The sequence below is a fragment of the Haliaeetus leucocephalus genome, unplaced genomic scaffold (assembly GCF_000737465.1).
Source record: "Haliaeetus leucocephalus isolate CR32 unplaced genomic scaffold, Haliaeetus_leucocephalus-4.0 Scaffold229, whole genome shotgun sequence".
Taxonomy (NCBI): Eukaryota; Metazoa; Chordata; class Aves; order Accipitriformes; family Accipitridae; genus Haliaeetus; species Haliaeetus leucocephalus.
In genome coordinates, this window is record NW_010972665.1 from 4,001,123 (window position 1) to 4,028,714 (window position 27,592).

General features: G+C 38.3%; 1 protein-coding gene across 1 annotated transcript in view; it reads left to right on the top strand.

Moving 5' to 3' along the window:
* LOC104831985 (chromosome unknown open reading frame, human C10orf11) overlaps nucleotides 1-15,752 on the top strand; it is a 691,415-nt gene extending 675,663 nt beyond the window's left edge. The window contains exon 9 of the mRNA XM_010567920.1: nucleotides 15,673-15,752. Coding sequence (XP_010566222.1) covers nucleotides 15,673-15,752 — 80 coding nt within the window. The remainder of the gene's footprint in view (nucleotides 1-15,672) is intronic.
* The last annotated feature ends 11,840 nt before the right edge of the window (nucleotides 15,753-27,592 follow it).

Below are 27,592 nucleotides of genomic sequence, written 5' to 3' on the forward strand. Positions count from 1 at the left end.
TGTAGTGTAAGGCAACTAAGCCATGACATACTGGTTTATGACCATTAGAAATGGTCTATTGAGTAGTTCTGAGCTGACTTCGATGTGACTGGTGAAGGGGAAGTTTGGAGCCTTATTATTGTCATAATGAAGCATCAAAGACTTAGAAGCAGGGTTGCAGTGTCCTGCTGAATTAAGTTACACTTTGGTTCAGCTTCAAAAATTGTCTTCTGTTTCATAAAGCTCAAAAGCAGTTTTCTAAAACTGCTCAAAAGCAGTAAGCTTTAGTGGCATGTGAAGTAAAACAGCAGGTATCTACAGCAAAACATTAACAAGATTGCACCAGACAGAGGTGGTGCTAGTAGAAAATTGGAGGTAAAGACTGGGTGACATTAGATTGATTCTCTCTGTCAGACGGAAAACTCTTTTTTCAGTAACTATTCACAACAAAATATGAAGTCCTCTGTAAAGTGGTATGTTGGGGAGTGCAAGCTGCCGCTATCCGGCACACTACTCTCACAGCAGAAGACATAGTAAGTTATTTTCTTGGTCAACCCATTACGCCATTTGACTAAATTACTCCAAGTTAGATTTTTACAACAAGAAGCTTGAATTTCAGACAAAGAAATCCCTTTTACCATGGTTTCTGAATATTTAAATTCTGTAGAGAGGCTGCTGCTATGTATTATAGGCTTAATGGATAAAATACAGAAATAAAAAAAAAAAATAATCTGTAAAAGATTTCTCTTAAAGCAAAAAGCAGAAAATGTGAGAGCTCCAAGACTTCACATTTGAAGTGAGGCTCAACTTCATTAAGAGAAAGTATCTAAGGGTGTATGAAAAAATATTGTCAAATGACAGAATTATTAGTGATTAAACATGGCTTTTTGAGAGCACTTTTCTTTCAGTTCAAAGTTACGTGGGTGTATATATGTACTTAAGTACAGCAGCCACACACAACTGTCTTGAAGATTTACCAGCCCAGACACACAAATCTACCTGCTCACCCTTTGCCTTAATAAGTAACGATAAAAAAATTTAATGGTGTTTTATCTGTCCATCAAAAAAATTGCCTCTGACTACTGGCTGGGTAATGTTTTGCAAGGCTGATATGTACCGTGCATTTAAGTACCTACTTGTGTTTCAGTTTTTTTCCTACATAGTACCAGTGCAACAAAGATATATGCTATGTCTGTCATACAGTCAAAATTTTAAATAGTAATACAAAACTATTAATCTAAAATAATTTTAATCTAAGTGAAAAAGAAGATAGGCAACCATGATTTGGCAAAGTACCTTTTTCTTTACCATGTTCATTTTGAATTCCCCAGGAATACAAATGTGATGTTAAAGGGTGAAAGCAGTTTGAGAATTATGCCAGTCACAGCCTTCTTGAACTGGGACCCACAGCCCTGACAGCTATTAAAAAATGAAGTAACTTTTGGTTCTGATTTTGTGTAATGAGCATATGACAAAAAAGAGGGTCACTTCTATATTATCCTGCAGGTATAACTCTGCTGTCTGTCAGTTTATCCTGTATTTTATTTTGACGAAGAGAGAACATTAGGGAGAAAAAAAAAAATCTCTTCATCAAAAACCTTAACAGGAAAGAAAAAATTCTCAAGACAATGTCAGGTATTGTTGGTTATTTGTGATGGTTAAAAGAATTATCTGAAAACAAAGAAGTCTTTCACAATGAATCTAAAACACAAAAGCTTTAATAACATTTACATCTGTGTATCATCCATGTCTCCAAATGCAGGTCATGAATAACACATAAACTAGAGTATATAGGGAACAGAAGTGCTAGCACATCATTTAAAATCCAACACACCCCATCGTCAGTGGAATCAAATACACAGCAGGAATGGTTCCAGTTGATAGACACACAATGAAGTCATTGAAAATGAAAACATATTAATTATGTTCCTAAAGGTTAAGATGATAGTAATGGCTGAATTCTCTAATCCGGGAATAATATTAATGCCCCAAATCCATGCAGGAAAAATGTGTAACGTTTCAAAAATTGTGGAAAATTTTAGTCACACCTATTTGTGTCTCACCCATGACTGACTCCACAGCATGGAGGGTAGCAGGGGGAAGAGCAGGAAGTGCAAGACAAAGACAAACCCAGGGAGAATTATCAACAAAAAAAGATATTCTTGGTCCAAACAAGGCACTTGCACTACATGAGCTAATTGTAAGAATAGACCATTTCTAAACTACAGCTGTTATGTGCTTAAGCAAACCCTGCCGGGAGAACTGCTTTGTAGAACACCTCTGCTAACACAGACACACAGAGCACCCTTTAATAGAGGAATTCACAGTGCAGTGTTTAAGGGAAACCTTTTCCGCTTCCAAATTTTCCTGAGCTTATTACAGGATGTGATCCTAGCTTGTCACTCTGACATAGGTTTCCCTTAAATGTTTTCTGTTTTCATTATCTTTTTGCCTATGTTAAATCAAAACAACAGAGGCTGAAGGCTCTGTGTGTGTGTGTTGGGAAATGGGTAAGGGGGGCTAAGGGGGAATGCTCAGGTTGTGTGATAGAAAATGATAGGTGTCAAAAAAACCCACAAAACATCTAGCTTGGTCGTGGTCATTTTCTTTGTATAACATTTTTCTTTGTTTGTCCCTGGGGACTAGTAGGAGCACTCATATCTTAGTTAATTTTGGATGTATTCTTTCTCTACTCTTTTCTTCTCCCTCCCCTAAATCCTCATCCATACAGCTCTGACACAAGACTATTGCACCTGGGTTCCTAACTATATTAACTCCATTGTGTTGGTGTGCTGAGTGCCCCTGATCCTTAACGTCTTTATGCTAAAACCCAAATCCTCCCAACAGCAAGGGGTTAATTGTCTGCTTTCAATGCACTTTAAAGCTCTCAGCTCTTGGGAATGGTGTTTCCATGAGGGTTGAATGTAATTACAAAATAATATAGGCACTCTGTCTTATTTTCAGGGGGTGATACTTAAGTCCTTGCTGTTGTTGCCACACGTTTATATTGGGGCTCTTCCTTCAGTGTACTTGATGCAAGGTATTTGCAAATTTGAGCCTTTGGGCTTTAAGTGTTGTGCTGCTTCTTCTGTTCCTTATTCACTACAGATTATGTATAATTGATGACCTGCATTTACAGACATGGGTGGTATACAGATGTAAATGTTATTATAGCTTTTATATTTTATGTTCTCTCTGAAAGATCATTTTGTCTTTGAATAATACTCCTGTTCAGATTTTGGGGGGTTTATCTCTAAAAGAGAATATGAAATGGATATTGCACATCATATATTTCTTAAAAGTAATTTGGAATTTTAGGGTATGGGATTGGTGGTGACTGATACACTGCCTGGATGAGATATATCCCTTTGAAAATAACAGCGCCAGTACATGCCTGCATCTGTCTAACCTCATAATTCACTTTCACATTGGGTTATGGATGTCTGCATTCAGTGAGTCTATCTTCCCTTTAGGTATTATTTCAGCCCTTTGAGATAATAAGGAAAGTTTAATTGCGTTGTTAATTGATTTTTTGCACAACATTATTACCTTGATTGATTGCAGAGTTGATGAAAATGTTAGACACAGGCAGTGTAAAGTATCAGCCCAGTAAGGAGTGGGAGCCTTGTGGAGAATAGATAACCTTGATGTTAAGAGCTATATCCTTCAGATATGTCTTCCCTTGACATATTGATGGCCCTTGAAAAGGGAAAAGCTGATTGTATGCAGAATGCAATCATTAAACCCACTTCAGCTGGCTGTTGATTAATTTGTTTTTTCCTGAAAGATCTAGTTAAAGAGAAGGCCTCACTAGTATCAACAGCAGCCATTTTCCAAGCTTCAGATTATTCTTAACCCTCTCCTAGAAGAAAGAAAAATTATACTGTCTTGGTTTAGACAGGCAAATTGTCTGAAAACATTCAGTCCAACTGCAATTTGGGGATTATAACACTCACTTTACCCCGTTAACTACTGATTCCTCTATGACCTCTCCTCCCCCTGCCTTCAGTATTCAGCTTCACCACAGCCACAGCTAGCAGAAAGTCACATTTGATGTTTTCTGAGTAAGGCCAGTGTCTGTTCTCAGCCAAGATGCCAACAGGGATGTCAAGCTTGTTTTGCCCAAAGACTGAAATACTTCAGTAGCATATAGCTGCTTCCCAGGAGCCTCTCTGAAAGGACCAGAGGGTTCACTGCACACGCGTAAGTGGTTAAGCTTTCCTTATCCCTGAAAAGATCTTGCTTGTATAATTTTTTGTTACTGCTTTTGAGATCTTTGAGGTCTTCAGTAGGGCAGTTGTGCTGTGCATTGCTTCTGTCAGAGTGCAAAGGATGCTGTGGAAGTCAGTGTGTCCAGTACTTACTCCTTCAGGACAGAGACTGTTCAGTGCTGCCCCAGGCTTAACAGCAGCACTCATACCCTGCTGTTGGACATGTTTAACCAAACAGTGACTGCATGTGAGTAGCTTTCCCACTGTGAATTCATGTGATGGTCTAATCCTGGACTGTTACCTTCAGAGCACTTTCTGTTTTAATAGCACCTGCTCTGAGAGCAAAGGTTAAGAGTATTACCTGTAAGAGCCATCGCCTAAATGGCCTTGCTGTGGCAGATGGGGCTTCCTTGACTGAAAAACATTCTCTGGATTAAGGGAGAGCTTCTGTCTTAACCATTTCTCCCATTTGTATCAGCGAATGACCCAAGACATCTAAAATATTTATGCAGCTTTAACCAAGCAATTGAATGTCTCAGAAACAGAATGTGGTGGAGGTTTTATCCTTCAGTTAACCATTTAAAGGATATTTGGTAAAGTAGTAGGTAGCAAGTTATTGCCTCCTGTTTAGCTTGGTAGGTCTCAAAGACAGTCGCTATTAATTTGTGCTTGTGAGTGATACAGTGATCAGTGTTGCTTGATTGTTTGGCCAGATGTGTTTTATTAGGTCCAATGTGCATATTTGCCAGTTGGCTCCTTTTTAATATAGGGACATGTTAACTTACGACATAGTCAAGTCTGACAAATTTGAACCAGCCAAATAAGAGAGTAATATTTCAAGCTGTCAAAGCAGGTGAATTCTGATTAACTGACACACTCCAAAAGCTCTCACCAATATCCGTGCTCCAGTGGAAAACGTTTACTAAGCATAGTACTTGTTAGAAAGTCTTTGGTGCTTTGACTAAACTTTAATGACTCTGACCCTAATGGAGGTGTTTTAATGTGCCTCTCTCGAGCTATTTCTTAGCCCCCTATCTTTTATCTTTAGCAAAAGCTTCCATAAAGGCTAGACGTGCATTTGTAAACTATGTTCTCCTGTCCACTGTGATTTAACCTTCAGCCTCCCTCTCATTTGCATGTTTTTAAAAGGAGGCTGAGGGAGGGGGAAAAGAGTTGAGGATAGGAAACAATGACAATGTTTTGGCATTCTGTACTGGAGGTAGTCAGTGTCTAGGAACTAGACACTGGGAACTAGACTATGGCCACTAAGTATTTAGCAATAGCAGATGGTGTTATATGCGATATAGCATAAAACAAAGTTCTGCTAAGAGACAAGCCCAGACTTAGTCCAGAGAACTAGATATTTGCTGAACTCTTTGGGTGTTTGAATCCAGACACATTTCTGACTTCATTTGGTGCTATACAGCAACAGCTATACAAGAGAGAAAGGAGCTCACCAGTTGTGTGGGGTCCGGATGTGTCTTACGAAGTGCCAAATGCCTTCAGTTTCCACTGGAAATCAAGGGAATCCAGGGCCTTGTAGTGTCAGCTTCTTAAAAAACACTCGTTTCTGTATTAGGAAGAATCATGGCAATCCTATCATTAGCAATTAGTTAAATGTTTCCTTTGTTTCTGAGGAAGGGCTTGTGGAAAGGAGCAAGTAATGGCATGCAAAGAAGGTTCCCTTAACTGTATCATAATGTGACAGCAGCACTATTTCATTATGCTCTTTAATTTTATTTGAAAGACTTTCTTTCCCAGCTTTAAAATAAAAAGCAACTTGTCTTTATTTCAGATGACTCTCTTGAGAAATTTCAAACCAGTTGAGCCAGACTGAATTTTGTATGGCGCTTTTTTTTTTTCCTAACGTGAACTCCTCCAGCAGGAACACATTTGAGATCCAAAAGCAAGTTTTACTCATGAGATGAGCCAAATTTATGTCTAAACTCTCCAGAAGGGCCCTGCTGCTCAAATTTTTTCACATAAGAATTTGTAATTTTTTGGAATGCTTGCAGACTTTCCGAACAATTATTCCAAAAGTTTGCTTTCTGCCCCATAAATCATGGTACATTTGTTTAATTCTATCACAGTTACTAAAAGAGCTTACTTCCCTGTTTTTTTCCCCTTGCATTTTACTGCTAATGCAATCTGCGCGTGGTTAAAGTTTGCAAAGTACAATATAATTATACTCACTTTCTGTTTTCTTAATGACCCTGTCATTCTTTATAGTTTAACTCCATTGCTGATTAATGTATGTATTATTAGTAGAATGTAGTCCAAAGTCTAGAACAGCCTACAGAAATGCCATTTTTTGTGTATATTAGCCAAATTAACTGAAGATCATCTAAGTTAATATGGTGAGTGTACACTGAACAGCAGAACTTTAATATATGGTAGGGATGGGATTTTACAACCTCCTTTTCCTCCACCATTCTGAATATGTTAAAAGCGCCTCTTGTGTCACTTCAGTGATCATACTGTTGCATTTTCAAAAGTAATAAAAAGCTCGTTCAAAAGAGCGCTAGAATTTTTGTTGTGAATGTGAGAGAATAACGAGTGCCAGCCCAGCTGCAGTGGAAGCCGGTGGTGCAGACGGACGGTCGCCTCCCCCCCGTACAACATTTTGAGCCTTTTGTTCAGACCACTACCCAGTGACATCCTTTTGTAGCCATCTGTATACACAAACTGATGCTCACCGAGATTAGTCCACCAGAAGTCAGGCTCCTGGGCGAAAGGCTGAAAGCAGAGAGTGTATAAATATAGGCTTTGATCATGACAGAACAAGAAATTGGCTGCAAAACTAACAAACCGTATTGCTTTAATTGTCGTATCGGCGTATTGAGTTTGGTGGTGCGGTCCGCGTCTTAGACAAATGCATGCTGCCCTCTAGTGCTGATGCTCTCGGCTTGAAGCTGCCTGACGGGAGGCAAGCCGGCGAGATGGCTCTGTTCGGTGGGGAGTGGCTTTTTGCCTGGTTACTAAAATTGCTAGTCCAGTTTGGGGTATTTGGCCATTAGCAGAAAGCAATCAAGCTCTTGTGACGTTGGTTTAGAGATGAAGGGCATTGAACAGGTGTAACCTGACTTGCACTGGATATTTACAGGAACTCGGTCTGCCTTTACTACTTTTATTTAGACCATATATAAGAGAATGAGATATGCAAAGAAGTGTTTTGAAAAACTAAAAGAACTGTGAACCCATACTTCCTTTCCTCCATCTCCGTCAAGGGTATTCAATACATCCAAATTTAAGCACCATTTCACCCATAATATCTGGCATGCTGATGCTTTCTGTGCACTTGGGTTTCTTCGACTGCAGTACCTAGCTGAGTATACAATTTATGTGTCTGAGTAATTAAAAAAATCCACTTTAAAATTTCAACATATTCAACAAGAAATATTTTGTCCTAAAGTCGGCATGAATTCCATCTGTGACATTATCTGACAGTGCAAAAATGGTAAAGAGGCACTGCAGAGACAAAAGCATTTGGCTTTTTTGTTTGGTGCTTTTTGCTTCATTTTCACTATAGAGAGACAACCCGCCCCATATTTCTCTGGTGATGGTTACAATAAGCATGGAAAGATTCCAAAGAAATCCCAAGTGTAGGACCTTAAATTGTAACAATGATACCCAGAGGACTACGGAACTGGTTAATGATTTCAAGTATTATGCCCTAAATGCTCCTATTTTAGCCAACTCTAGAGAATCTGTAGACAGCACATGCCCAGATCAAAGCTGATCATGTCAATGTCATTCAAGGAGGGAGAGATACCCTCCTTTTCCCCTTGTCTCCCCCCTACCCTTTTTTTAAACAAAGTATGACATCTGAGGAACAGTGTGTTGATTGTTCCACTGCCAGGATACGCATAATGGAAACATTAGCTCCAAGATAACTTTTAATCTGTCAGCCTAATGGCTCCTTAATGTGTAGAGGGCTTTAAATGTATGTCAGCCAGGGCTGTATAAAGTAATATAGTTTGTGGCCTGAATGGATCTAGATGACTCCACACCATGACACAATATGGTTTATTATTAAGTATCAGCTCATCAGCTTATTCCCACAGACTTGGACAAGCGTCTCAATTTTCCAGTAACAGATTATGTGAGAAAAAGCTTGCAGTGCATTTTTTTCTTTCCTCTTTTTTTCTTTTACTTTTCTTTTTTTCTTCTCCCACCCCCCCAGCCCCAAATTACAAATTTCATCCCCAGCTGCATTGGGAGCCCTGAAGTGTATTTACAGCAGGCTGCACTTTATCACACATCAGCTTGACTGCTAGTTTACACTGAACATTTATGCAGTTCCCTTGGCCTCGGATGCAAACTTCACATCTTTGTATTCCTATCACCTTCATTGCAAATTTTTCCAACATCCTCTCCCTGTTGACTGCTTTCCTTCCCCTCTCCTACTCTCACTTCCCCACATACTCCCCCCTTCCCCCCCCCCCCCTACAAACAGGCCAGTGAGACTTGACATGTCACAGTACTTGTCTGTGCAGGATACTTGCAATAATTCAGTGTCTCAGTTTGCCTGCTCTGATTCCTCCCAACTCTACCTTAGGTGTATAATTCCAACTCCATTGCTGTAGACTGGATACAGGTTTGATTTTGTGCCTTTCAGTAATTTCTTTCAGTCTGAAAGACCACTTTGTGCCCCATGCTGTAGGGTGTCCAGATATCGCATTTTGGCAACCCTGTGCAGGGAGCAGTGCAAAGAGGTAATTCATCTCCCCTGAATGTGAAGGTTACCTTCCTTTAGTGTTGTTACCCACAGAGGGAAGGGAGAATCAGGATCAGCAGTTTGCTACTTCAGGAAACCTCCGATGGACCACATTCCCTAATCCATGGGGACCTCTTTGGGAGTATTTGGGGACCACTCTGTGAGTATTGTGGCCATGGTGTGGGAATTCTGCTTTAGCTGCAGTGAGCTCTCTTCAGCCTTCTCAAACGCAACCCGATCCCTTTATGCACAGATAGTTTTGGAGGAATTGCGTGTATTTTTGCTTACGTTTAGTGTTTCTATCCTCTTAAAAATAAATTAATTAGTTTATAACATAAGGGAAGTTAATATTTGTGCATTTGTTATTTGAGCACTTGTGTGTATTTTATGATATAGTTTAGGGAATTCTTGTTTAGTTTTGGTTTATTGCTATGATATTTCAGGTCTTTATAAGATAACCCTTCTACAGCATTCAGCTGTAGCACAACCAAAGGCATTCAATTCCTTATCTGTTGTATGCTCCTCTCTATATTGCTCCCTCTGTTCTAATTTAAGGAGTCTAGATCCTCTGTCTTGACTCCAACCTGGAGCATTCTGGAAACTGTGGTTGCAACAAACAGGTTTAATTGTAGCAGTCAGAGATCATGTCGCATTAGCAAGGACCTCTGTGACTCTACTGTTCTTTTCCTGTGTCATGTTGCAGTTTTTGAGCTTGAACTTCCCCATACTGACAGGTGTGCTGGGGCAGAGTGAAAGTCTGAGTGGACCTCTCTGAGTTACATACTTGGCTGCTTTTGGGTGGACTTAGTGACCCAGATGATCCTTTACATCTTTTCTTATCTTCCAAGTGATCCTCTCAGATTCCTGTGTCAGAGTGTTCATAGGCTGGATCATGTTCAACAGAAACAATTGTTCAGTTCTACCAAAAGTCAACATGAAATACAGAAAGTCTGTCTATAATTCCCTCCCTTCTTGTTCTATAAGTTTATAGTTCTAAATTTTTTATTAAATTGGTCCATTTTACAGAACGTGGACCAAAAACATAACTCAACAAGCATTTTTTTCTGCTTTTGGCTCTAACAGATCTCTGGAAGTAAAGTATTTCTTGTTTCTAATTGCTCAAATTATTGTTCTTGTTTATAAAAATGTATTTCTATATAAACAACTGTGAAGGCCCAGCTATAAATAAATAAATGTCTGCAAGTTAAAGCAGATGCATGAACCTTAGAAGACTGACTTGGACAAACACTCAACATTTAGGAACACACCCCCCCCTCCTTTTTTTTTGCATTTGTAAAGTATCTCCCTGATGTTACAGCCACAAGACTCAGTAAAACTAGAAGTGCACTACTTGGGTCCAAGTAAACTTTCTGTTTATTCTTTTTTTTCCTGTCACTGTTAGATATTTAGCATCTCTCATCTCCTCTTCTCCCACCCCGCCCCGGGCCCCCACACTTGCCTACTGTGAAGCTGGATCTGTGCTCCTCAAATTTCAAACTGATTTGGATGCATGTCAGGCTAATGTTTTTGTGGTTTTTTTTTGTTTTGTTTTGGTTTGGTTTTTTTAATGATTCATTGAGGATTATAAAGCAAATCTTTCGAAGAAACACATTTGGAAATATTTTGATACTTTTTACAGCATTCAGTTGTTTGACTGTTCTTAATGATGAATATAAAATAGATAGTTCAGGTACAATTAGATGGAGTGATTTTTATTTTATTTATTTAAACTAAAATGACTGTGAGAGTATATACAATTTAATTCTTCTGATTTAGCAGAAAAAAATAACCTATGTGCTACTAAAGGTGAGAGGATTAGGATCCTAATTTCCTGAAAATCTCTAGTACTTCATTTCTCATAGAAAGTCAAAGTGGAATTGAAAATAGGTTGTCAGCTAGACAACTAGATAAAGTTGTTACAATTTCCGTGAAGATAAATATAAAATGAAAAATTACTAAACTCCTGTACCAAAGGATTTTTTGTTTCAAACCAACTTTATTTATCCCTTAGATGAAAAGGTTTTTAAGAGTTTCAAATTAATTCAACTGACAGAGGTGTTTTGCCTAAATCAGTAGCATTGTAGACTTGAAACTGTTTGTAGATAGGTATTTATTCTCCTCTAAATGTTGTAGGTAGGGAATTATTTTCCTTTAAAGGAATTTTATATTAATATTTAAGGGAATCTTGCAACTTCTGTTCATTAATTGTAGAATATGCCCAAGTGCCTATGAAAAAAATGATAATGGTATTGATATTTCATCCTGAAGGGTCTCAAAACAATTTACAGATTGGTAGTATAACCACGCTGAAATGCACCCAGCTTCTTGGTGGAACATGGCAGCTGTTTAATAGCCCATAGCAAAACTATACAACAGCAGGTTGTGGAAAAAAGAGATGAATATGGATCAAATAAAAATTGGCAGTGGAGGATTTAGGTACTGTACTCAAATTAAAATTAGGTGAAGTGGAATTCCGCTAGAATATTGAGTTTGTTGTATGAAGTGCTACACTTTATCTGACCACAGCTCCTAGTACAAGGACCTGTGGTTAGCCCATGTGAAAGACAGGCAGAGGACTGTATGCTGAAATGTAATCCCTGATGTATACTGTAGACCAGTGTGTTTGACAAACAAATCTGATTGTGAATACTTTGCTGTTCACACTTGCGGAGGGGTTTATTAAAAACATTTGATGTTAAAAGGGGTGCCTGAGGGGGTTCTTGGGCAGATGTGGCAATAGGTTTTGATGGGGGTGGCAAAAGTTTTGGCTTGACTACTTAGTTTTAGTAATTACTTTTTAAAGAAAACTGAATGCTACTGGAGAAGCCTGTGTTGCTAACAGCTGCCCCAGCTGTGATGGCTGAGAGGTGTTTTTTTATAGATGTAGAACATTTATTTGCTAGGAAAAAGAGCAAACCAAGAAAGGCAACAAGATGCTACCAGACAATTCCCTTAGATCACTGTTGGCCTGAGCTGAATTTTGACGTGTGACTGAGGCTGTATGATCTATAGGTCTAGCACATCCCATTGCAACTTCATTTTACCATTTTCCATGTAATACATCAAGATCTGCAAACTTTTTTTCCTCTAGGAAAGTGTATGGAGGTCCAACTGCACCATAGCTCTCTGCAACACGTGCCCAATTTAAAATGAGCAAACGTGACTTGAACAATTTTTCATGTGCTTTAGTTATGCATGTATGTATTTATTTATTTATTTGGATAATTGGGTTTTCCTTCAGCTAAGGAAAAGCTGGTGGTGCTGACATTACAATGTGTTTGTGAAGAAAGACTGATACCACAACACATGCAAGCAACTGCAAGGTCATTACTTACCCAGCATAATTAGAACATCCATTCTGAAGGGGGAAAACATTTAAAAGATAAAGAGTGAATTTAAAAATGATTCTTCCCAATGCATTTTTTTCATAATTATAGTTTTAACAGCTTCTGGTGATGGTAGAAGCAGCTACTTAAGAAAAATTAGAAGCCTTATTCGAGGAAGATGATCCCTCAAGAGACCTTGTGTTGTCATTTCTTAAGAATCGTCAGCAGAAACCTCATTCAGGATGCTGTGTGTTGTTTTGATGTATAGGGGGTATACTTAGCTTATTATGGCCAATGCTGGATATTTTAATTAAAATACACCACAACAGCCACAGATGTATTGTTTTCCCCTTATTCCTCCCCTTGTCTGTGTGCAAAACCACAAGCATACTCCTGCCCCTGAACTGCAAGGAATGAGCACCATTGCAGATAAACAGGAGAGAAGCAGTAGGTTTCCTAAATTCACGTGTGACGTATCTTAGCAAATCTCATTGCAAAAATTCTCATTGCAGCACACAAGCCTTTTGTACTTCTCCGAGTTTTCTGTGGTTGCCAAAGGGAGGTGGAAAATGGAGAGGAAAAACAAAACAAAACAAGCCAACCAGTCACCGCATTTAATTTATGAGCAAGATTATTGTTTTACAAATAACCTTCATGATAAATAAAGTCTCATGGCAGCATTTTCAACCATGCTTTTATCAAGACTCTCTGAGCGCTGTGTGTAATATGCCTGGCAATCGAATCACAGCTGTGTGCCTGGGTAGAGAATCTCTGCGGAGACAACACTTCCTTAATTTAAACAATTGTAGGCTGCAGGAGTTCAAAAATTTCAGCTGACTTTAACTGTCACTAGCCCAAGCACCTTTATCCCCAGGCGAGCAGCAGCAGCTGGATTTCATTTCCTGCTGCCAGACTGTCCGACATCTTTGCTGAACATCCCAGGAACTGAGCGTCTTTACTTTAAGGATTTTATTCAAGGTGACAGCTCCTCACACTTTAGCGTTCAGATCACCTCAAGTAGCTGAGATATCAGTGAAAATGAGAGCACTTCTCCAAGCAAACGCCAAATTTAGATTGACTGAGGTTATCCTTAGGCCTCTAGACCCAGCCTCCACAACAGCACAGGCCTGCCAGTAACTTTAAAACTACAGCGGAGTTTGTAATGATGTCTGGGGAGAAATATTCTGCCGGAGCAGTGGAGGATACTATAAGCGATAGGAAATGATGTCAGATTTAGTTAGGGCTGGAGACAGTGTTAGAATATACTTGGCATAATATGGCACCGGTATCTCTGTCAGCATCTCTGTTTTCTGTCACCGCACACAATCCAGGGCCTGTCTGTAGCCCTGACAGTGTCTTTTCAGATCAGGTTATTGCCAACTTGGAGACTGGCTCAGCGCAGCACCATACAGCCCCCTTTGTTTGAAGTCTGCCCTTTTGTCATTAATGCACTTGATGTCTATTTAAATCTGATGGTGAATGCAGTATCTGTTTTCCTGTCAAGAGATCATTGACAATATTAATACCTCATGTCCTTGCCTCATTTTCTAAGCACTGACACCTAGCTACAGTCTCCAGCATTCATCAAACAGCACTCTCTCACCAGCATCTCTATAAACAGTCTTGCTTCCAGTCCTTAAGAAATGTGGCAGACCTCAAACAAGACTTTTATCAATGCCAGTGAAAAAGGAGTCTGAAGAATGCCATTAATAAACTGTTCGTATCCTTTACATTTAGAGCTCTAAATGGCCTTGTTACCAACCGAATGCCTGCTGCAGTTTGACTTGGAATATCATCTGCTTAGAGGGAAAAAAACCTTGCTTTTCATTAAAGGCTTGTTTAGGAATGATAATATCATCCCTTGAATGTGGAAACTGCTCCACTAGTGAAATTATTGAAATTGAAATTATTGAAGAAAGCTCCGTGGAGAAGGGGAAAGGGATTAGGCACTGCACCATATAGTCCCCATTTGTGTTATCCTGAAGAGGAATGTGTTTTTCACAACAAATGACAGGCCTATCAATTTTTTTTTTCCTATAGGAATGTGTTGCTATCCTGATGTCTTAGAAGGAAAGAGCAGCATGGTTTAACATTAATCTTGCACAGCCCATGCCTTCCAAGGCTTTAGTTGCTTATCTGATGCACGTTATATTGGAAAAATAGATGCAGAATATAAAGGCTTGCATACTTAATTCATACTGCAGGTATTTGCTGCGTGAGTCCTGGCAAGCTAAAACAGCAATGAATTGAGGATCTGCTCCTCCCCCATCTTTACCCTTTATGTAAGGCAGTGTTTGTCTCCTTTGGGCTAGGGTATGTTTGCCCTTATGGGGGTGAGCTAGGTACTTCAGTGACTGCTGTATTAAGACACTCCTGAGGTAGAGGAGACCCTTTCACCTTCCTTCCATGCATGGGAGATGACTTTAATTTGACTATATGTGCCTGAGGGCACAAACAACAACTCTGCTAGTAAAATTTAGCATCTTTGAGGATGTTCACAGGTGGGATGTGACTGTGAACTTACGCTTTCACATACCGCTTAGTACCACCAGAGGGGATGCTTTTGAATAAGGTAGTGTGATCTGCAGGTATGTGTGTCTCACCCACAGCAGTTAAGGCTTCCTCAGGCATCTTGCTGCCTGTACCCACTTAGAATAATGTGCCTTGTCTCCCAAAAGCAGTGTTCTGGCTAATTTTTGAAAACATCCTCTATGTACTAATATTTACCATAATTTATAATTGCATCTGGCTCATAGGATGTTGTTTGGAGACCTACTTTGGAAATGTTTTTACTAGATGTTTATTTGTATGTCTGGGAAAAAAGCTGGAATCTGGAGGGCTAACCGTTAGGAAGTCCCAAGTTCTAGCCCATGTATGTTGGTGACTTCCCATGTAGATTTCAGCTGGTCACTTCAGTTCTCTGCCACTGCAAAGCAGGGATGGCTTTAGGTGCTTGTAGTATGACTTTGTGAACATTTGGAAGGTTTTTCCTGGATCCACATTAAACTGTAACTATTTTCTGCTTTTTTCTTTTTGGTTTTAATCATCAGGAAAACCCTGTAGACATGTAGCAGGGAGATTACAGAGAGTACAAAATGTAACTTCAGCCCAGGCTTTCTGGTTTTCAAAAGCAGGAGAAAGGTACTCTGATTTAAAATACAGTGTATGATGTTTCAGTGTTATGTCATTCCATTTTTGAAGACACTTGTGGATGTATGTTTAACAGGATAGGTCGTGCAGATATTTGAACACGTTTTCCCAGTGGATTCAAAACTGCTGATTGAAATGGTAATACTGAGTATTTCAAATGCACAAACTTTCTTTTGCAGGACAAGAGAAAACTGTTCCCTTCCCTCCTTCAAATTTCCCTAGTTATGTGCTTTATTTGCGTATTATGCCACTGCTGTCCTAATTGTAATTAATTTCCTTTTTATTCTAGGCATTTTGGGAAAATGCCGCTACATTTACTATGGAAAACATTCTGAGGGCAACAGATTCATCCGAGATGACCAGCTATAAAACACAGCGTTGTTCTGTGCCTCTTGAATCCCTCCACAAAAGAAGCACAAATTGCATCTAAATTTTAAGCATGTAACTAAAGTCCTCTAGTGCCTTCTGCTGACTTTGCCAAGCCTGTCAAGATCATCCTTCTATCGTAGTCTGAATAGTCACACAGAGATTGACATGATTGCCTTTAAGCAGGTCCCATCCACCAGTGTGACAGACAGCTGCAGCCGAGCACCCAGCCTGACAGGAGGAGCACCGTGATGGATTGCCTGGTCCAATTGCTGCTTGCAGAAGAGCAGGGGTCACACCTGGGGCTTCAGTGAGCATGCTCTATTGGTTGGCGCCTTAGCACGTTTATCTCCAGCTTGCCTGTTGAGTGAAAGTGGCTGGTGATATCAAAGTGTTTATGAAAGAGCGAGGCTATAATTTCAGATGAAAAAGCCCTTATCTGTTCTTGTTTTTTCCCCTGTGAATTAAGTGCTTGTGTTTCTATCATCTCGTACATGTTTACACAAATCCTTTCACAGTGGTTTTTTTTGTTTGGTGTTATCCCCCCCGAAATGAGCCTAGATGGATCATTTTTTCTTTCAACAGGGAAAAAAATAGATCCTGAAAATATTTTGGCCATGCAAAGTACTATCAATTTGTATAGTTGTTTATATGCAAAGGAAAAGGATTTAAGCAATTTTGCAGACAAACAAAATTTGCTAATTCTTAAATTACATTGCAACATTTACTAACTCTGACCTTCAGAAGAGCAATCATTTTTTCATGCTGTAGAATATTGGCACAGCTTAATTGTATGTACTCGGAAGAAGCCCTCAATTGTGATATTGACAGTGTGTATTATTCCTGGTTTATTGCACAAGATATTCTTAACTTGTACAGAGATTACATTTAGAATTAAATGCTTAAATTTGGAAAGAAAAAAGTGCTTAAATGGAGTGATATAAAATAAGATTGCCACCAGATGGGTATGATTATTCAGAGGGGAAAAAAAGTCAATAAAAGTAACTGGTGGAATTAACATAATTAACAGCTTTACTGATATGTTATAGAGACGAGTTCTGATTAATCCCTTTTGATGTCTATGTAAGAAAACTTATTGTCAAATTTTCAGTAGAAAAAATAAACATGCATGGCATATTTCTGGCTTTTCTAATAAACAGGTTGGACATATTTAGAATCACGAACTTGTTACTGTGAAAAAAAAATCCCAGTATTTCATGCATGTACTGTGTTAAGTGCTGCTAGATACAATGGGATTGGCCAAGGAATATGCAAAAATTTTGGCCTCTGGGCTGTTCCAAACCCATGCATATTGGTCCCAGTTGAGAGTCATCACTGGCTGGTTTTGGCTTGTTTGAAATTACTTGGTGGTCTTTATTCACTTTCCTGGTTGAAAAAAAATGTCAGTTTTCAGAAGTTGCTTACTTTGGGGGGCTATTATCAGCTAGTGTTGCAGGTGGAAGTGAACTGGATATTGAAGCCAATCATGAATTCAGGTTTGAGGGATGAAAAAGAGTGAGACACTGGCAGAGTGACAAAGGAAAGCTTGACACTGCTGCTGAACGTTTTAGGCCTTACTCAGTAAATGGAAACCTTCACACACTCTGAAAGTCTATAATAAATCCTTAACAGGTACTTAAAATCAGTGATGAACATAGAACAATCCAGTTCACACCACCTGTGGTTTAAATTGAGCTCTCTGCTCTTTGCCATACAAATTGGTGTCTGGAAAGCACCTTCTGGCCACTTGTAACACCTCTGCTAATGTTATACATGGCTACAAATGAAATGCCAATTCACATTAGAAGTCCTAGGAGATATTAGATAAAGGAAAACCAGGTCCCTCTTTTTAAAATCAAAAATATCATTAGAAATATTTAGGGCACTTGTCGTCTCTCTTGGTTACCAAAATAACAGCAATCCTAGTTTGTTCCTATCATATTTTCTGTTTTGAAGCCTCCACTCATTTTGGCTATGGCATATTTCAGGCAGCAGGGTTCTGAATGGGGGTGTTTAGAATAACCTAATGTCACTTTCAGTCTGGTTGCATATATGTTCTTGTCCTTATAAAAGGCTTTAACCCTGCCTCAAACAATAAACAGCACTTGCAAACTGACAGCATGATTTTTCCATCTTTATTTTGCTTGTTTACTTTTCCTAATGTCAAAAACATTTGTATCATTTTCAGGAGTGTTTTCTTCCCAGCAAAGCTTTGGAGGCAAAAATATTTTTGGAATGAGATGTGATCAAAGTCTCTTCCATTTTGGCTTTTGTTTTCACTTGGGGGATTATATACCTATAGTTAAATATGGTAAAGCCCTAATTAAAATTTGCTCAAAGGGAATTCACACTAAATGTCACTGATTCTGGAAAATCAAAAGGATAATCTATGAATAATTATTTTATATTACTAATAAGTATTAGGATATTATTTAAAACAAGCATGGATCTTTCTTACTGTTTAATATGTGCAACATTTTATTTTCAGATGTCTTCTGCCAAGGTTCTGTTTTAAGACATGGCAAACTTTTCAAACCTGGGGCTGCTATCTACACTTGGTTCTTTCCTCAGTGGGAACTGCACCTGAATTTCTTAACTGAGTATCATTTAGGATGAAAGTTGCAGTAAAGTAATCTAAGAAGAGATTCCACTCTCTCTCCTTTACTCCCCCTTCTGCATACAAGGCACATATTTCCCTTTCAAGATTAACTAGGCTATTAAAAATGAAAGATTGCCTACAAAGCTATAAGGAATCTAAAATGTGTATCTTTCCAAGGAACCACTGCATTCTTAGTTCTTTGTGTTGTCACAAGACACATTTTGGCCAGCCATGTTACTTGACGGTTAACAAGGTTTGAGATCTGAGGTGTGCTTGAAAAAGTAATCTTCAAATAACATTGTTTTTTAAAAAAAAATCCAAGCTTCCATCTTCTGTTCAGTCGTGTGAGGGCCAGTACTTTGGCTTTTGGCAGACATCACATGTCTTCACAAATGAAGACTAGGAGGTGAATGGTTTTACTAGGAGCTGCCTGTAGTAGCTGTCCTAACTTTGTGTATTGAAAATGTTAATTCCTAACCTTTTAATTAAAAATAAGGAAAAAATCCAAACTACAATATTGAAGGGAAATTTTAAAGATAAATGACCTTCAGTGAAAACCCTACTGTTATGGATACACAGACCTAACTTTAGAGCAAACTGGTTCTAATTGCCTGTGTTGCATGCATGCATAAATGATTTATGGGATTGCTGAAAGTATGTTACCACTGAAACCACTTTTTTCTCCTTTGTTAGGGCTGAGTCTCACAATACTTATTCTAGTATTTGCTTTACTCAAACTGTGAGTCCCTTTGAAGTCAATGTTATTATCCGTGAGAGTTAGGGTTGCTAGTATTGGAAGGCTGGTATGAAGCTCCCTTTTTAATATATCTGTTTCTTTGAGCAAAGCATTACATGATTGCTGAATGTTCAATTCTCACGTCTTCTTTGCAGATGAAAAATCACTACACGTTGGTCTAATGTTGCTCCCATTTAAGTCAGAAGAAAGAAACAAACCTGCCTGTGCTTTTGAAAATTCTTTCTGTAAATTACAGGGTTCACTTGCTGCCAATGGATGTGTTAATATTTTTTATTCTTGCCAACAATATGAGTATGTTGGGAAATGTTTACCCCCAGCAGAACTTTGCTAGATGCAGCCTTTGTGGTGAGGTTCTGAATCAGTCCATTTTATACTGACTCACACTGAGTCTTACCACATATTTCTTCTTTATGTGGTGCGATAGTTTGCACATGAGTCTCTGCTTGCCCAGTTTGGGAAAGCTTATTCTCTTTACTCTGTGTACAACTGTCCGTCTTTCTGCTTTGTTAAATGGTTGGTATATGTGAAAGAAAGAGATGAAATTCAGCTTTCCAGAAGTGTAACCATATAGCCAAGACTGAGGCTGTATCTTTGACACTTAGATTTCTATGTATCCATTTGCAGGTTCAGTCTAGGGAATCTGGCAGTGAATCAGGTGATATGAAGTCAGGGGTCTTGCATGGCTTGCTAGCTGTTGTCCTCTGTTCCTAAAGATGTCTAGCTGTGTCCTTGTCTGCTTCAATTGCCATGTCATTGCTCTTTAAGCAAGTGATGGCACAAAATAAGTAAATGCTCCCCTTTTGTTTCTAAAGTGAAATTTCTGCTTCACTGCTTGCACTATAACAATTGAAATGCATAGTTTGCTTTTGCAGTGTTTTTATATGTACACCTGGTAACCGTTACATCTCACTGGCTAGTCTTTTTCTGCTATTTAGTTAAAATCTGTCTTCTGCATTCCTTTCTGCTCCTAGTACTGGGAGTAAAACAAACCAAACAAGATACGATTGTGAGAAAACAACCATCTAAAGATGTTACTGTGGGACCACGCCTATGCTAACAACTCTGTGTGACAGGTGAACATTCTTATACACAAACACGTCTAAATGGCTTGAAGGACCGAGATGTCTTCTGGTTTGGAGCCTTTTTGGAGTTAGCCTGTGACTGTGAACAACTGATGTAGCCTTTGATTTCCTTACGCCACTCTAGCAGTATTAGGTGATTAGAGAATGTTGTCTTATCTAAAATGAGTTGCTGCTCAATTTACTTCTAATATTATCTGAATAACCTACCAAGATCTTGGATTAGATGAGAGTTAGGCCCAAGAAAAATGGCTTCTTCCAATCATTTATAACCTGTTCTTAAGAAGTCTTAAGAGTATTTTCTGTGGCGTTTGTTATGTGAGAATGTTCAGGATACACCCAGCACTCCTACTTCATCAAAGCTGGTTGAATTAATATATTTTCCAGGTGCAGTACTAAAGCAGCTGAATCTTTCTAAAAGTTACCTTTTAGGTTAGGTGACTCTGATGGACTTGCCCCTGGTGGTGTTGTCAACCTGAAGCTGACCCTTTCTTAGAGCTGCTGACAATTAGATTAAGGTTTCAGATCAGGATTTTCACAAGCCTTCAAGGAGCAGATATTTTTAAGGATGAGCTAAGTCGTGGTCATGGCACATTCACAAAATATCATCATCATCTCAGCATCCTCAGCATTTTAAGGGAACAGCATCTTGGAAAATATGTTTAGTTCTAGGTTAGTTGTTCATAGGTTTTAACATAAAGTATATTCTATGTTATCACATTACATGCAATGTTTGGACTGTGAGAGCAAGTTCCTAAATGTGTTCAAAACATCCTCCCAGCACAAGTTTAAAATTTCTTGCAGATCTTTTGCATTCCAATTGAAAGTTTTGCTGCCAATTCAAAAACAAAACTTTAAGTCAAATGTTTTTAAACCTAGTTTTATCTCAGTCCAGAAGTTTTTTAACAGATCATTTCACCTCTCATCCACAGTTCTATAGATCCTCTTAGAATGGAAGTACATCCTTATGGTATTATCATTTTATAGGAAAATACATAGAAAGGAATCTGTTAGGAAATGTCAGTATTAAATCTAAGTATTAATTCAGTGTTATATTTGGAAGTAAAGAGGAGCTTCACCGGATCTCTTCAGATCATACTCTGGAGAAAATCAGTGGCAGAGGAGTGCAGCTTAAGAAATTCTACATTACTTTTACATTTGAATGGGGAAAATCAAATAAAGAATACTAAGGTAACTGAAATTTATATTGCTGGAATAATTTTTATCTGTAATTGCCCTCCTGCTTTTAAATTAAGACTATTTCTGCAATTGAGTATTTAAGATTCAATATAGGAAAAGCAAAGAAAGGAGATTTCTGAAGACAATCTGCTTATTCATTTTATAGGCTTCTCAGATTGTATAAGACCTTTGAAACAATGTGTGCACTCAATTATCCAGCATTCAGTGTATCCACCGAGTAAGCAGACAGTTGTGGACTTCAGGGAATTTTCAAGCACACATGCTGTTCAACCTTAGCAATTTTCTTTTACCTAGGAATTGTTTTCAGAAATTCCCATATAATGAAATTTCTGTTGAAGTTGATAGCTGTAAATGAGGGCACAGTTGCTTCATTTCCTTTTGACAATAAGCCAAATTCATCCCTGGTGGAACTCCATTGATTTAACTCCACTTGAGCTAAGCTACACTGGGGATGAATTTGGCCCAGCTTGAGATTTTTTTTTATTCATCTTTTCTTTAATTTCCTTTAGCTTAGTAGTCGATTTAGGGCTGGTCAGAGGATTACAATGCAAGAGAGATGGAAAGCAAAACTTCTCTGTTCAAGAGTCATTTCCTTTTTAATACCCTACTGATTTAACAATGACTCGTAATGCATTTCAGGTAGCCAAATTTCAACATCAATTTTGCAAGACAGTTCACTATACTTTGAGTCTCTTTCCTTGGCTACTTCCCAAACCACCAAATCACCACCTACTATACAATGCACATATTATAAAAGGCAATGGAAATGTCAGTGCACTGGGAAATTATTTGGATAAACTGCAGTTATCAACTGGTGCCTGACATGGCTAGCTTGAGCTCCACTGATTACACACCTCTTTGGCCATTACTTCAGATAACGGTGGAGCTGCAAGATCTCAACATCTGTAATGCCTGGCATATCTTCCCCCAGCTACTGTTTGCTGTCCTTGGGTTTCTGAGAGTCTTGGGTGATTTCTGTCCATGTGGTGCTCATGCCAGTCTTTTTTTTCTTTTCTTTTTTTAATAAATTTTGGTTATTGTGGGTTCACACCCAATAACTTCCAAGTTTGAGCAAAAGCTGAAAACATCATTCATCCAAAACCACTACTGAGCTGTATGTGGTTTTCATCTGAAACTGTAAATCTGCTGCATTCACTGAGGGGTTAGCAAACCTGGCCTGAGTGTCAAACCTCTAGCAACTCTCCCAAATCAGGCTAGTTCTGGGTTTCATTATGAAAGGTTTGTACAGCTCTAGCTAAGCCCTCATCTTCCACTTTCAGATAAATGCTTTTTCAGCTGTATTTATGGGGCTTAAGAGTAAAAAAACCCTACCAGCTGTTAATGTTAATCACAAGTTTATATCATAAGCACATTCTGAGTCTTATCCTCTTTCCATTCATGTCAGTGGCAAAGCTTTCAACATGAATGGCAGTAGGAGCAAATATCACAAAATACAGGAATGCACACCCAGTTTAAAAGGAAAAAAAATAGAGGTCTGCCTTAAACTAACAAAGCCTGGAATAGGATGGTGTTCATTCGAATGTTTTGCTCCATTTGCACACTCACTTTGCACCAAGAAGTACTTAGTGGCAATATAGAAGCAAGCACAATTTCAGCTTCATGCCAGAATGGTTTGCATTTTCTTATGGGGCATCAAAATACACATTAAAGCAGGGCCTTTGACATAAGGAATCAAAATGTATGATATAAAGAATGTCTATCACCTGTGCTAAGAAAGAAGCCCAGATTTGTTCATTTTGAAGCAGCTGCTGGCTGATAAATTTCTGGAGTTTTACACAGTGGAAATATTCTGTTATCTATCAAAATGGAAATTAATACTATTTTACAAAATTTTAATCTATTCAAAAAGGAATTACATTTAAGCATTTAGTGAAGTCTGATTGGTTTGGTTTGTGTTTTTTTCTCAAATCAGAACATGAAGAATTTAGTCTATAGGCTTAGTAAGTTCACATTTTACCTAACTGGAAGGCCAGCTTCACTGAAATTTTTGAAGTATGAACAAAAGCTCTAGACCGTAGACTGTGCTAATGAATGTTTTACAGGAAGGTAAAGTAGATTTCAGGACTATGAGACAGGATAGGTGGTTTCAGTTTGTACCTATTTCAGTGGTTTACTTTTAAAAGTTACTAAAATAAACATATATGTCCTAGTTTTCCTATTGGAATAACATAGCTAATGTAACCTTACCTGAGACAGTGCGGAGACTTGGTTAACTAAAACATTCCCAGCTCTATTGTAATAACATACCAAAAGAATTGTGTTCTCACTCTGTTTTTATTTTGTATAAAATGTTATATTTAAAACCTTTTTTTCCCTATTTTTAGTAAAACCAAATCCTAAATAAATGTCACTGTTAATGCCATTGTTAAAATTCATCCTTAAGTGCATTCCAGCAGAAACAGCAATGATAACTGTTATATCTTTCTGAAGCAGTTTGAATGTGAGTCCACAGTATGCCATATTTTCTGGAAGTTATTTTCATGTATCCCTCCTGCTCATGTGTTTGAAAGTGTATCTGTAAGTGCAACAGAAAGCTGTGGCTATGTTTTCTTGTTTAATCATGGCTGCGTCATGCTTGCATCAATTGTAGTAGTTCTTGGCTAGAATGCAGAATGCTGCCTTTTATGAGCAGTCTCATCTCCTGCTGTTAGGCTACCTCTCCTTATCCCCACAGAGAAGAAAGGTATCATCATGAAAAGTTTGGGAATCTTGTTTATCCTTAACTAACCATAGCTGTGTAATTGAGGATAATCAATATATTCTGGCCCTTCCCACCTTTCTCTCTGCTACTCAGTCACCGATTCCCTGATTATATGGAATCTTAAAGCAAATTCTTGACTGTGTGCAGCAATAGTCTTGGTTATAGGATTCTATGATTTGTTTGGTATTAACTTTTTCATCTACCCTTCAATGCAGCAAAGAAAAAGGTAATTGCAGAAGCATTTGCTTTTAAAGTAACTTACCTGGAGTTTAATAGACCTGCAGTTTAATAGAAGTTAATTAATTTTTATGTTTGGAATTATGGTCTTTCATCTAGCAATGAAATAAATGGTGAAGCAGTGCCTCAGAAGAAAACCAAAGCAAAAAAACAGAGGCCCTGAATATCAGGATTGAATGCACGGTGTGTTGGGTACCCAGCAAAGGCTGGCACAGCACTGAGGACTGGAATGCTCATCCATCCAGAGGGATAGTGGCTGCATTTTACTTGAAGTTTTGGCAATGCCCTCTACAATGTCTCAGGTTACCCTCTGCTAAATGAGCACCTTCCATGTAAGCCCAGTTTTCTCCATAGTCAGATGTAATTAGGTAGAATGCTTCCCCTAAAAAGCAATGACTCCCTCTAGGATCCCTATAGGACTAGCAGGGAAGTGGGCATATATGATACATTTTCAAAAAACAAGATTAAACTGCATGTTTGCACATATGTGCAAGCTCATATGCCATCCTTGCATTTCTCTTCTTATTTTTTAAAAAATAAGTTTAACCAGGAGCCCAAATAATTATTTTATGAAGATAAAATTTTTTAAGTCCAACTGCTCATCAAATCCAGCTGAAACACGGCCAGTTGAAATGGGCAAAGAGAGCCCCAGAGTAAAATTACACAGTGTTTAACTGTGTGAAACATGTCTGGCTGTCCATACGCAGTCACAAATAACTCTAGGAGAATCTGTAGAACTCAGGCTGCCCAGGGAAAAGGAAGAAAAATTACTATTTATTGTATCAATTAAACCCAAAGGGAAAATGTCATAATCAAGGAATCCAGAGGTTTTAGGCTTCTTTTTTTTTTTCTTTTTTTTTTTTTAATTTCAAAGACAAAGAAATCCCAATCTGATCTTTAAAATGACATGTATTTAGTTTAAATGAATGATAATGATACAAGACTGCTCTCTTCTTCTTCTGAATTGTGTTTTCAACTCCTGGAGTCCCGCCCTGCGACCCCTTAGTGTCCATTAGCAGATCAATTTTCTACCCTTAAACTATGTATTCTTTTCAAAATGTTAATACTTCCAAGCCTTGAAAAAACCACCCTGATACACTGTGTATTTTATATGCCAAATTATTCCACTTTAATGGAAAAAGAACAGAAATGTTAAGGAATTCATGTGTATCTGAGTTGTACACATCAATCTTCTAAGGCGGCACATAACAAAGGTCAGAAATAGCCTAGCGCTGTGTTTTGTGTAGCTCATCATTCTATGAGAAAATGTGCCCAAGTTCCTCCTAAAACATTGTTTTCAAGCACGGTTACTACTGAATGTATTTCTAAATGACAAGGTTTATTTGTCTGTATTTTGATATGTTTAGGGGAAACTCAGGCTGACAGTTAGAGGAGGCAGGAAGAGGGAACCAAAACAAGTTCCACCCAAACACAAAATGTCATCTCTTCCCTAGCTAGGATATAGAAGCATCCTGATGAAAAAAAGAGCAGACATTTAAAAGTTTCTGACATGTGTCACAAATGCAGCCATTGAGCCACTGTTCCTGATGTAGCTCGAAATGACAGCATCCAAGCCATTGGAACTGGCTGCGGGACATTCAAAGTTTGGTGTGTGTCGCATTTAATCCTTGTCATGGCACATCTAGAGAATAAAAAAGACAAATGGACACAGGCAGTAGTGATAGTTCAAAAAAACTTAAAATAAAGATTCCCAGTCTAATTGATATTATCAAGCTGTGCTAACATTTACCAGCCACCAAGTAGACAGACAGGAGGTCAGCACCCTTTTTTTCTGCAATTTTCCCCCAGGTCAGAAGGATAAGTCTTTCAAGCTTTCTCCAAGGGTGACCCAAATACATGAACTGTTTACTCAGAAATAGTACTGACTTGCCAAAGATACTCCTTAATAATCAAAACATATAAAGACAAAAAGGCTTCAACTGCTGATGAAGCAACTTGTCGTGCATGGCCCATGTTATTTATTTACACTAGCTTAGGATCCAACCAATAATGATGATTATTGTACCAAAGAGTTGATAATTTATTGATTGTACTACCTCTGGATATTTTACAATCTTAATTTCTGATTATATCCTTGTAAAGTTGAGGTGCAGGCAGCATAAAATAAACCATTCTTTTTGAGTTATCATGTTGGTATCTTCTTTCCTGTAGTGCATCTTTTAATGCTGGCCCAAAAAGTTTGTGTAAATAAAACTGATTGTCTGCAGTGGCTCAAGGACTGCAGCACAGATCACTTGAATCAAGAGCTTCGCATCTAGGTTTCCAGAGAATTTATAGTCAGCAGCCCATTAGCTTGTCATTGATTGCAGGGGAGGAGTGCTTGCTCCTCATCTAACTTCCAGTTTAACATAGGGGATACTTTTCCATTTAGCAGCCTGGGAGGTGAATAGAGGATTCAATTTTAGCATTTTCCAAATACAATCTGGCTCCGATAATGTGAATCCCCTGGCAAGCTGAAGTTGGAAAAAAAAAAAAAAAAATCTTTTGTATTAAAAAGTCAGTGGTACCTACAGGCTATTGGACTGGTTTCTACTTAAATCTTTTGGCTACCTAGGCATAGTGATAAATCAAGCATGGGTTTAACAGTACTTCCTGCTGTATGTTAAAACAGACTTGAAAGACATCCATAACATTGTAGACATTATGGTGGTGGAAGGGAAGGTTCAGTGAAGGAATGTGTTTAATATACACGTTTTTTGTAAAGTTTTACTAAACGTTTGACAAATATATTTGTTACCACCCATCTATCCATCACACGGTTGGGAAGGAATGTTGTATTGTTTTGTTGTCAGAAGTTCAAAAATATTCTTTAAACAGTCTTTTTTTCTCTTTATCTTTGCATTCAACAGCAGGGCCAAAAGCTTGAAAACATTGTGAAAAACATATATTGGTATATTTCTGTCCTGGGTCAGAAATATGAAAACAATGTATCCCAAAAGACCCCTTTTTTTCTCTCTCGTAAAACATAGCTTTAGGAGAAGTCAAGTTAGTGTGCTAACTTAGACCCAAACTCTGAATGTTTTGAGGTTCTTCCTTTGACAGCCTTAATACTAGCTACACTGACATTCCAACTTGATTGACTTGATTGCCCTCTGGAAGAAAAGAACGCTCAGAATTGGACGTCTCCATTTCACGTGATTTCTTATGCTTTGGGGGGTATGTTCATGAGGTATTTGCCTGGTGAACCTCTTCCTGTGTCTAAATTAGAGAATGGTGAGGTTCACAGTT